This window comes from Gavia stellata, chromosome 19 (assembly GCF_030936135.1).
Source record: "Gavia stellata isolate bGavSte3 chromosome 19, bGavSte3.hap2, whole genome shotgun sequence".
Classification (NCBI taxonomy): Eukaryota; Metazoa; Chordata; class Aves; order Gaviiformes; family Gaviidae; genus Gavia; species Gavia stellata.
The window spans coordinates 14,308,893-14,321,701 of NC_082612.1; the positions used below are offsets into that span (position 1 = coordinate 14,308,893).

The following is a 12,809-nucleotide window of genomic DNA, read 5'->3' on the forward strand; positions in this document are numbered from 1 at the left end:
GAAGCGTTCATCTCCCATGTGAACAAAATGAACGTATGTAGATGATGAAACCGCATCCAGGTAGACACAACTGTTGCTATTGCTTTTCGTGACCATCTCAGAATGGAGTGCGCAGGAGTGACAGTGCTCTGGAGGCATGTGCATGACTGGTCCAAATCCTAGAAAGCTGACTCGGTCCCGCCCTGTGACCCTCCCCTGTAGTTTACTGTTGGATCTCTGTTTGTTTTTCAAGACTTCACCTCTTCGCAGTCTTGATCAGTGGAAAGCTCCACATCGGACAGTCCAACCTCCATTGCCATAATCAATGAAATATCTGAATCGCTGCTGACTGCTGGCTCCTGTTCATCTGTGAGGGTAGAAAAGACAGGAAAAGGGCATTATGGTCATGTCCTTCTGTCAACGTATTACTATTTTTTAGTTCTGCTGATGAGACCCAGAGGTTTCTCCACCACTGAGGTTGTGTTTAGATTCCAAACTTTGCTCTTATTCAGTATCTGTCTAAAGCATTTCAAAAATATCAGAAAGTTCAAGCCATCAGTAGCGAGAAACATGAAGACAAGGAGCCCGGATGGGTACACTTTCTTCTCCTCCTAATCCTCCCAGGGCTCTCCATCCAGGCCCTTCATGTCCATGACCTTCCTCCCACTGCCTGAGCACTTTCCTCCCTGTCCCCACAAAGGCAGCAAGATAAGGACAAAGTCACAGGCACCTGGTGGAGCCATCAGGAAAACATTCCTAACAGTAAAAAAATCTGCCCAAACCCTCATTAGGTGACAGAATCTCTGTTAGCGGAGACTTTTAAGAGGGCGCTAGGCTAACATCTGGAAGGAGCAACATGGGTGTCGTTAGTTCTGCCCCAGGACTCAGGACCAGGCTACCTGCCTTCTCAGATGCCTTCTCTCATCCTTTTCCAGTCTCTCTTCTGTTCACCCTTTCCTCCGATTTGAAGATACCTTGCAGGTTCTTGATCCAGGCTGAAGGGATCTACCTTAATCCACCATGATCCCAAATACCGCAAGAGTCAGATTATTGACTTTTGCCAAACTGCAAATTCCATCAAAACTACAAGTGTAGGAGGAGTAACTTGTTTGTGCTTTGATCCCACAGCACTTACTACGTGTGTATTTAGTAGCAGATAAAGCCAACAGATTTTAAAGGACTAAAAGCTAATTTTATTTCAAGAACAATCAGGAGAAGCAAAGAACACTGGATCTCTGGGGAGATTTTCAAAGGCACAAAAATCCCATATGTGGCTGAGTCCCTGAGAGAAAAAGTTGATGGTTCATATTTGCAAGTGGTTTAATTACAATGACGATATTTATATTGTAACAATACATTTTACTGAAATCTGTGGCAGTTTTTCCTTCACGTATTTTATTTTTCAGACAATAGAAGCAGAGCTTGATTGATGCTAAAAAGTCTGAAAGTTGAATATCTAAGAATTAATAAGTAAGAAACATTACAGAGGAGCCAGGAAAATAATAACTCCTCACAGTTTAATTATTCACTTGAAGCTAAGTGAGCACAATTAGTCTCCTCTCAAGAGCTGCATGATTCTAAAATCTATTTTAGAGAAAAAAACATGTATTTACTTGCACTGGGATTAGACCTCACGTTCTGCGGAGAAAGCTTGAGCAGGGTCTGCATTATTCAGACTGAAAGAGTCAGTGCTTTCCTTTACAACCCTTCCCAATTTTCACCCTGGTTTATTTTTATACTTTCTTGATTGCAAGATAAATAATTAATGCACACAACCTCTTTATATCTGTATATTTTTTCCCTACCAATATGACAGTAGTAAAACATTTCAAGGCATTGCTTCTAACTATAAATGTTTCCACTGGAGGTGGAGGATGTACTTACAAACTGAATGATATCTCCTGCAGACTTCAGTGGGCTTCAATTACATTGAACCATAAGGTGAACTGCTAGATCCAAGAATACAAAAGTGCATCACATACACCTCCACGACCTAAAGCATCTTCTGTAGTGGTAACAGCTCCCTGAGCCAGAAAGATGTGGTTCCAGACCTCTGGATTATTCATCATTCCTCTCTAACTAATAGGATTCTTAAAAACAATGAAAATGATGCTTTAAATGTTGACCTAAGAGCAAGTTTGTATTTGCATGACAGAGCTCCTGAGGCTTAGCCATGTTAAACAGCTGCTTGGAGCACTCTTGAGAGAAAGGTGATTTTCATCTGAACTAGCTGTGCAGGAAAGGACTAGCTGAATGGTGACAGCCACACACATGCTGGAGAGGCAGGCTGAGCTGCCAGCACCAAATGTCAGAGCGTCACATGAGAAGTGGTTTTGGAGCTGAAATGTTATTTCAAGAATTGTTGCTGGTGAGGGGTCTGGAGCACAAGTCTGATGAGGAGCAGCTGAGGGAACTGGGGTTGTTCAGTCTGGAGAAGAGGAGGCTGAGGGGAGACCTCATCGCTCTCTACAATTACCTGAAAGGGGGTTGCAGAGAGGTGGGTGTTGGTCTCTTCTCCCAAGTGACAAGTGACAGGACAAGAGGAAAGGGCCTCAAGTTGCACCAGGGGAGGTTTAGGCTGGATATTAGCAAAAATTTCTTTATGAGGGAGTGGTGAAGCATTGGAACAGGCTGCCCAGAGAGGCGGTGGAGTCACCATCACTGGAGGTGTTCAAGGAGCGTGTCGACGTGGCATTGTGGGACATGGTTTATTGGGCATGGTGGTGTTGGGTTGATGGTTGGACTTGATGATCTTACAGGTCTTTTCCAACCTTAGTGATTCTGTGATTCTGCCTAGGATTGCACAGCAGAAAAAGATCTCAACTGAGTTCAAGGCAGGCAGATAGAACAGAAGCAGATTTGCAGCTCATCTACCAACTGTCTAACCTATGTATAGGAGCACCCACTTTCCAAACCAGCAAACTTGAGTTTTACATTAAAAATCCTATACAATTATTCAAATTAGTCTTTCCAAAGTGTGGTCTTTGTAGTTTGTCTTCTTTGGGACTGAAGTGCAGGTTAGTAGGAGCAGTGAACAAAGGATCCTAAAAATGCCCATGCGTATGCCCTGGCATTGCTTTTCCAGCGCTGCGAAAGTGCCCAGAAAGATGAAAGCTCCACTTTCCTTGCTTGCTAACAGTGAGGTGGGTCAAAATCCTGAAGTTACAGCCTGCCGCTTCAGCAGAGTGGGGAGAAAAAATCTCAGACATCACCATCCCTTACACCTTCCCTTTCAGGGAACGAGTCAGCACTGACATTTCTTTGGAAGACACAGACAACACAAGGAAATTAATGCATCCCTCAGCATTACGTCCTTGCTCTTATAAACAGGAGTCCTACTACTGACCCCAACACGCACAGGATGAAACTCTGGGAGGCTGCAGAAGTTACACCAGATATGGATCAGCTGTAGGTAACTGACTGCAAAGTCTACAACTGCCTCACCGTGGCTCCCACACACAACACAGGCTTTCTAGACTGTGGTGGTTTGGTTTTTTTTCTTTGGCCAGCTGCTCAACAACGTGAGCCAGCACAGCTAGTGACATTTGTTAAAGGCAAGCAAACCTCAAGTAAACTGCAAGTGCCAGGAGCTTAGCCTGCATTTTGCATCCCTAGTTTTTAGATCCTATTTACAGTGACAAAGCTTATACAATCACACAGCTTCTGCAGAAGATGCCTGACTCACTGTTAAGAACTTTTATGACCTTTTTGCAAGTTTTTTGAAATTTGGTGTTTTTCTTAAAGCCCTGAAGTCAGGTGAGGATCTCAAGTTTCAGTGAAGATCTCAGCTTTCACTTAAAAATAAATGAATCTTAAGAAGTAAAAAGTAAATAAAGACTTTAAAAAACATATCCCTAATTTCTAGACAGATTTTATGTTGGAATATAACTTGTGATTTTAGATGTTTGAGATTGGCAATCCTGTCTAACAACATACATTATAATACTTTACTGTGTCTTATAGCATTTCATGCCACAGGCATAAAGCCTTTTGCTTAATAAAGCACAAGGCACATCCCAAGCTGCTTTTCAGCCTGAGTGCTAGTGCCTACAGCAGGCAACTGTAGACCTCACTGCCACATTTCTCTCATGTCAGCGAAATGCAATACACCACAGCGTGCTGCCTACCTCCAGACAGACAGACTTTTTCCACTCACTTATATGCCCTGACACACATTCATTTGAGAGGTGCAATAAAACAAACTCCTTCTCTAGCCAATATTACTTTAAATTTAATTATGCTAATGCAGGAAGAATATCACCACGTAGATATGGAACTGCCCTATATAATAGTGGTACAGCCCTTACTTGTTGCAAAGTTCATTAAGTGATGTTTATATTTGAGTATAATTGCAATCAAAACAAGGATGAAAATAAGCTAATTACTCTGGTGCTTTAAAAACAGTAAGGCTGCACACTAGTAATAGTTATCTACTGCTGCTGCTACTCCTAACACTTTGAGTAAGTCTGTACCTGTTGTATGCTAATAAATATTCCAAAAGAAAAAGGTCAGATGATGGGTTTCTAGGAATTTGATACTGTTTGCAAGAGTCTTGGGAGGGACCTAAGCATTCAACAGTGAGTGAAAAGTGCATTTACAAAACCATTCATCTGCCATGTGTAGGTAAGCATACAGGCATGGGCACAAATTGAGATATGCTTGTAATGATCCATTCAAGGATGAGGAACAAGCTGATGTAACTGTGGTGGGTTTTGCACTCACAGAGGCCTCACCCCCTGCTCACCACTGCGCTCCTCCCGAGATGGCCACATCCAACACTGTGCTCTGACATCCCTAGGACATGGGCAGTACCATGGGGCTCTCCTAAAATTGCTCCTGCTTGCCCCAGAGGCTGAGATTTACCCCAAGCTCACAGAGCTGGAAAAGCTGCAGAACCCCATGCTTGGGCTAAAAGGTCCACAAGCAATTTGCATCCAGGAAATCAGCAGAAAAATAAGAATACTAAAATGTTATACAGCAAAAGCTTCCCAGCATCGAATGCATATAAGGTTTGTCTAAGATGAGAGACTTTTTTCCTTCTCTGGACCTTCAGGTAGCTCTCTGCTATTACACCCATTTGGGAGTAAGCAGCAAAGTATCGATTATTACATGTCAAATGAGAGCTGCCACCAAGTGTGTAATTCATCTACTGGAAGTGTAACTAAAGCCAGCAATCTCCTATTCTTGGCGATTAAAAGCATGGGCCACAGCAATAAACTATTCAGTTGGGAGTCAGTCTCCCTTCCCTCATTTATTATCAGCTCTCTGTGAACTAATTCAGCATACTCAGTCCCGCTCCACACAAAATTAAACTGTTGCACAGAGTTGTGCAGCTGCTAATGGTTTTCTTCATCTTGTGACAGTCACAGGAATCAGGGGTTAAGAAAAAGCTGCTACCGTGCTACTGACTTAGGTGTAACCTATTTGCCTAGCTATAAAGCTGAGCATTTAGCACAAGAAACAAGTCTTGTTTTGCACGGATCTTCCATTCTTGATGGTAGATGCCCAGCTTTGAGGAGAAATGAGTAATTATTGATTTCTTCATCTAATGAAACGCTGTGAAAAATTTATCAGCTATTATCCCATCCTTAGCTGGCAGAAATTGTACAGCAGACAATGGGACTCTGTCTAAAACCTCATTTTGACAATGAATGTACAGCAAAACTTGGGCTTGATTTCACTATTCATTTCACATTCTCACCACTGTGAAATACACCTTACTTCAGAACTCTTCATTTTCTGAAGACAGAACTAAGCCAAAACATGAAACAGGTATGCTCTCAGATCTAGACAAATATCTAAAATTTATGTGTTAGCATGAACCTCATTCCAGTCAGGGGCTCACTTCTACTAAACAAGCATTGCACCCAGTCAGATGTGTCTAGAAGCATTTTGCTCCAGAAGAAACCAGAAATGTGACCATCTCCTGGAGCTCTGAGGACCTGAGAAGAAAATATATCCAGGGTCATTAGAGGCATTGATATAGGACCTTTATCAAAATGGATTCTGTTCAGCATGAAGACATAGTTAACTGCCAAGGCAAGCAGCGCTATTCAGATTTTGTTTCCAGTATCAGAACAACCAGAACACTATTCATCACGTTTGATTTATGACAGGGAGAGAGAGACATTTCTAGAGCCCTCTATTTTTCTTTGTCTGCCCAAGAATGCACTTTACCATTACAGAGTTTATTGCTCCCTCTTATTGCAGCCTTGCCACAGCATCACTTTGCTGTTTATAGTCTAAGAGGAGGAGCACGGCCCTATGAGGTTAGTACCTCAAATGGGAACTCCTTCCACAACAGTACCAATCAAATTTGTTTTATTACTAAGACCCTCTTCTTTAAAAAGACTACTGATTCTTAAAATTGTTCTCAAATTAACCATCCAATACTTCTTACCGGATCATTTTATAAGTAAGTCTCAAATTCCTTCCATACCATCTTGATAATCGTAATGCTTTAGAACAGGCCATAACTGCACTAACAAAACAAATGAAATAAAACACATGGAAAAAAATGCCTATAAAATCGCTAATGCAGAAGAAAAAGTGGGAATATGTTTGAGGAGAAAAGGTTATATAAAACCTGTTACTAACGCGGTCCTTTTGTACGCAGAGGCTAATAAAATGGATGAAGAAGTCTGGCTGGCTACAATTGAGAACAAAGTACTGAGGAAATATTTTATTGCTGTTCCCTATCATCAGAGAGAGACTTATCTGAGCAGCAAGGGGAGAAAGTACTTGAGCACGGTAACTGCTTTTGGAAGAAAAGGTTAGAGTCTTTTCAATAAATAACAAGCCAGAGCCCTGTGAATGTATTAACGGCAACAGGGCTTCATCCAAAGGATAAAGCAGATGACATCTGAAACACATTGCAAAGAACACCCAAGATCAGCACACCAGGAAGAACCAAATGCCATGACCTGGCAAGATTCATTCAAGACAACATTTCAAAAAATGTGTTTAACTGGATCAAACTCCTAAGCAGTTGAGAGACTCGATAGATGAGCCTGGATATGACATAAAACACTACAGTTCCTCCCAAAGCAAACTTGCTTTTTTCTTCTTATTGAGTGAAAAGGCAACGAACTTTCTTCCCTTAATCTTTCTCTAGGATATATGTTTTGGGAAAACATACAGCATCTTTTAATGGAAAAGAGCCAAAGACAGAGTTCCCTGTCTTCAAACATCCTTCAGTACGAAGGGCTAACATCATCATTCTAGACACGAGCTACCAAGATGGAGAGTCACAACTCTTCAAGGCATTCACTGATTCTGGGTGCCCAGTTAAGACACCGTAAACCTGATTTTTCAGCTACAGCATTAACCCGCACATTGTATGCCCCAAGCGTATCTTCTACTAACTTCAGCTACAGCTGTAAGTACTCAGCACTTCTGGAAATCATATCCCAGTATCTCAAGTCAAGCATCAAAAACCAAAGGGGAAATTATTAGTAATACAACCAATTTTCTGAAGCCTAAATTTGGAACATGTACTTAAGCAATAAACTTTAACACCAGTACCCTGAGAAGACATTTTATGTTTTGACATGACTGATAAACTCATTTTCATAAACAGTGTAGAAAATATCAGCACCCAAATGCTCTCTCCAAAAAAAAAGGGAAAAAAAATCTGTCCAAATAAGGACGTATGATATAAAACACACGGAGCAGATAGCAAACACATTTGCAGAAAGCTAAGCAAAAGGGGAAGAACACACACCAGATGTTACTGCATGGAGACAGTTGGACCTGACTGGCTGGAAAAGCAATGCATTTTTTTCATTTTTTATATATCTATATATCTACCTATATATATATATATCTTTAATGAGTGTATATTAGCTTCTTGGGATTTTGTCCATGAATCAGAACACAAGGCCTTTGAAATTCACAGCATGTATTAACATTATTTTAGGAGTCAACACTTTGGAGATCTGTCTTCTGTCTATGAGAGGCTGGCTGATGTTTTGGGAACTCTTGATCAGCTGGCTTAGCGGTGAGCTGCCATGTCTCTCTGTGATACAATGAACATGCCTCTGCCAAGTATGACACAAGAAAACCTAATATTTTTGCTTTCATTACACTTTCTTCCTTCTCCTTACTCTTATGGGTCGTGCTCATCACGTTCCTGCCCTGGGACCAGCAGGGAAAGTCCTTCTGTGGCCTAGATACTGCAATATAATTTTCTCTTTCCATGACTAGTCTTTCCTCTTTCCATGACTAGTCTTTCCTCTTTCCTATTGGAAACTCAGTCAAAATACTATCAGAAAGATTACCTGAACAGTCAATGGAGTCATCACACTAAGGTCTCTTGCACCAACCTCTATGCTCTCCTATCAGCTAATCCCCACATTCAAGGTTCTTCACAGTTTATCTGCACATCTGGTCTTATTCACTACAAAGTATTTTCTTCCATCTTTGACTGACCCCATTCTTCAGTCTCATACTCTCCCCTTGTTTGACTGCCAGACCAGAACCACCCTACTTCCTTCACAACAGGGCATCCAGCCTCTTAAACCTTTGCAAAGCTGCTTTTCCTTTCTCCCTTCAAGCCTTCCCACTGTCTGGAAGGGGAGAGCGACAGTGGGATGCTGCTGCACACCCTCCTTACCGTTGACCACCAGCCATCCTCAGTGTCCAAATACTGCACCAGATGCACCTCTGGTCAGGAGAGCATGTTCTTCTGATGCCCACAGTAACTTTCAGAAATAAATCTGAATGTATTTCATTCAATGTATAGCCTGTTAGAAATTATTATTTAGAACACGCAAAATTATTCATGTATTTGATTGAAAATCAGGAAATGAGATCTCCCATAAAAAGGGAAAATACTCAAAAATACTGAAGCACAAGGCTGTAACTACATGACAGTTTTGATTCTCAAGTATCTTCGCTATCTTTGGTAATATATTAAATAGTCAATGATCTTTAATTCTGAAAGAATTTAGCTACTTTTGGTAACATCCTGCCATTTCCTATACCACTAAGAATCCTAAGAAACATTAAGTTTTCCATTTCATGTTAAACAAAAAGTCTAATTCAACTCTTCACCAAACCCACTCACAAAAAAGTCTCTTAGGCCCAGACTGAACTAAAATCACTATTATCGTGCAGTCCCAAGCATTGCTACAAACACTTTGTGTGCCGGTATTACTCTCTGATAATTTCTATTATTCTTCCATTTAATTTCTCTGTATGCAGACCAAGTTTCTGACTTAGCTGAGTATAGTTCTGTGTACCAGCACCATGAGAGCCAAGAAGTGGAAGGCCAACTCCCCTGCCCTAGCTCACCCTCCTGCCACCTATCTTGAGGCAGCTCTGCTATTCCTTTGGCCAGGGAGTTGACTTAATTTAAAAAAAATGTCTGCAAACTACCTTGGAAACATTTTTTGCTAGGCTAGCAGCTGAAGAGGCTGGCTCAGTCACCAGGGGAGTACTGCAGCCAACCTGAGGTAAGAAGCCTACAGAAAGAAAGGAAGGGAAGGGACCCCCCCGCTTTGCATTCAACATCTGCAAGCTGTCCCTGTGGTACCATGATGTTATACGTCTAAAACGTCAGGTGTGGCATGGGGACTACTTTTTTTACTTGGTTTTCTTAGCAGCTGCTAAACGACCAGGGCTCCTGGGTGTTACTGCAAAACAAACAGCATTAAGTGATAAAGTTAAAAATAATCATGTTTCATCATGTTAATGGTGTGTAAGGGATATTGCAAAGATTCTTCCAGTAGCCAAGGTGAGAAGCGTGGAGAGACATACACCCTTTGCACAGTGAGCAAACATCTTTAATCACGCTGCCAGCCATTTAAAAATCTGAAGGGATAGCAGGTATTTGACAAAAGTAGAGTTAAATGCATGTGTTATACGCTATATGGCCTATTGACAGGCTGTCATAATAAAGAGACTTTTACATCTAAGAAGTATAATCACACAATTTAATCATGTGCATCTCAGTTTCCATGGGCTGTACTGGTGACTGCTACTGTGACTGAACTTTCTTATTTATATTTTAAAAACCCGTGTCAGCAGTGTGCTCTGCTTCCTGCAAGCTTGAAAGGAGAAGGAAATTACAGCCTGACTCAGGCACATAATGCACTGGACTGACCGAGCAAGAGTGTAATGGTAAGAGAAGCTTCAGTTCTGTTCTGTTCTTAAGGAACATAAGGAAGAAACATCCTTTCTTACAGATGTACTGGCCAACACCACAGAAATCCCTCAGAGCAGTCACACCGGAGAGGTATTGCAATACCCCCAAGCATGATACAGTATTAAACCAGAAGACTCACTGTAAGCTAGTGGTTTCCAAAACCTTTTTCTCTGGTCTGAATATGCTGCAGAGCTGTGACCTCTCCTTGGGGGGACTCCATGGCAGATGCAGCTGCAACAAAGCTACCCGAGATCGCTCCTTCTCAGGACTGCAGATCCCTGCTGACCCCACCTGCACAGCAGCTCTGCTTTTGCACCCTGCTCCTGGCCAGGAGGAATGAGAAAAGGGATGCTCAACCCACAGGCACCCTCCTTCCCACTGCAGCAACCGAAGAGCCCGTCCCAGAGCACCCGTGGCTGGGTGGTGGCCATGGCTCAGCAGGGTCTGCTGGCACACATTCCTCCACAATGGAGGAAATTGCAGTCCATCGCTATGGTCTCTGCCTAACACCTTCAGCACTGCTGGATCCTGCAAAAGCACCCAGAACCGCGGCCCTCCTGGGAAGTGGGAATGCACCTCTGGCACCCAGGGGAACGCAAGAAGGGGTGTTTGGTGCTCGGAAGAGACACCCACCAAGGGCGCGCAACGAGACTAGGACATGAAAGCGGACCTGCAGAGCACGACACTGTTCTAAGAGATCTCAGACTACTGCAGCTTTTCTTCATGGATCATAGAAGCTTCTCACTCCTACTTCAGCTCATGTACAAGGTTGCTACTAGCCAGTGAAAATCTGCATGGGGGCAATTAATTTTGAGAACTTGATGTGAAACGTAGGCTGCTGTGACAAGCAGAAAAAAACCCATTTCTGCCTAATCATTATGAACTGGTTCCTCAATTACAAGTATGCACACAGCTGTAAAAGAAAACAACAGCTTGCTTTAAAGACTACTGTTAATTTTTGAATGAGGGAGTTGGAAAAGCTCACATTAGTCTGGCTGAGTTTGTCTGTCAGGGCAGCATGTACACGATTTTCAAATCTGTCTCTTTAAATACCTTTTACTGCATAAGCTCTCAAAAAACCTAGGTCACTAGCAAAGCACAGTACGGAGGAATCATACTGAACTTTCAAGAGCAGTTACAACGAACATCCTTGTGCAAAGACGTCACAAAAATGCCTGTGCACATATTAGAGGATTTAATGAGCAAACGCACAAGGAGGTGGCTGAAAAGCTCAACGGTGGCAGAATTACTTGAATAACGTGCATGTGCATCTTCTCTCCCTCTCTTTCAAAAACAGTCTTGCCTTCCTTTCCAATAATGCTAACACTGGGCTCCACCTGAGAGCTCCAGAACATTTCCAGGATAAAGGGGCAAATCATTAGCCCAGCACTTCCTGGGCTCTTGAATTTTGTGCATGTCGCTAGGAACCCCTTCCTCACCATGTATGTTGGTGATGGTGATACTTGGCCGAAATTTAATTCCATTAGAAATGTCCATAATAAAAATTTCACCCAGGGATGTCTTCTCATTAGATATGAAAAAAATGCGCACAGTAATGAAGCCAAAAGAGAAAACTCCCACAGTGGTGGTGGACGAACCTGCGTATTGGATATGTCTTTTTTACTGCTGTCACTAGCAAAATACAACTCTTAACAGTGCAACTACCTTAAGGGGAAAACAGTCTTCCTTTTTGTTCAGTATAAGTAAACAACATGCCTGAGAACGGGCCTGGCTCTGTTGCAGCAACAGCTCCAACGCCTGAAGCAGGGCACAGCTGTGGGACCACCGTGCCTGCCAAGTCTGGGCAGATTATTATGGCATTTGGTTGTCATCCATCCACACAGCTTCAGCATCCTCCATGCTACCCAAGAGCTGCCCACAAACAACAGACATGTGAAGAGACCATAACATTGTGTGTCACACTTCCCCCCTGCCCCGACTTGCAGCAAAATCAGCATCTTGCCTCCCACCAGCCACAGGTGGACTTGCAGGATTTGACCATTTCTAGTCTCCTGTCACATGCTCACGCTCTTACAGAACTGTCAGGTACATGCCCCAAAATAACTGGCAGACATTTGACCAAAGTACACTGCTTAGGTTAAAGATCAATTGTCACAAGTCGATAAAAACAGAATACATGACAGAACCAGCACAACAACCCAGAGAAAATATGTTCTTGAACTTTAAAGGACTGTCTAACCTGATTTGAATTGGACAGCTAAATTTCATATTTTGTCATAGGCCATGGCTTATCTACGTACTGTAGTTCAAAAGATAAAGATTGACTTAAGTGCAATTCAGCTGTAGAAAAATCTCTTGTAACAAAAAAAAAATAATAAAAAGAGCAGAACCATGGAGCCTCAACTGTACAGTGTCTCAGTGACTCTGTAAGAAATCCCCTGTTTAAAAGCAAAGTTTCTCTCTCTCTACTGCAAGATGTAGTCATTCCTGATGGTGTGGCATCAGCAACAGTACAACATTCTGCAGCCAGATCTGATGTACGTATTGGAACAAAGTAAGAACCTGAACAGATGACTACAACGGTACCCTATAGCTATACTATTTCTGCTATGCTAAGATGGGCACATAGGTAAACAGACGCAGAGGGGATGGTTCAATTGGTTAGCCAGGCATTTTTTATGTCTACGCAAAATATTTAAGAGTTAATAGAATGATCAGTTCA

General features: G+C 42.2%; 1 protein-coding gene across 1 annotated transcript in view; it reads right to left on the minus strand.

Annotated features, from left to right (window-relative positions):
• Positions 1 to 201: 201 nt before the first annotated feature.
• The window catches only part of RNF150 (ring finger protein 150), a 117,287-nt gene continuing 104,679 nt past the window's right edge, over positions 202 to 12,809 (minus strand). The window contains exon 7 of the mRNA XM_059826906.1: positions 202 to 346. Within this exon, the coding sequence (XP_059682889.1) occupies positions 228 to 346 (119 nt within the window). The 3' untranslated portion in view covers positions 202 to 227. The remainder of the gene's footprint in view (positions 347 to 12,809) is intronic.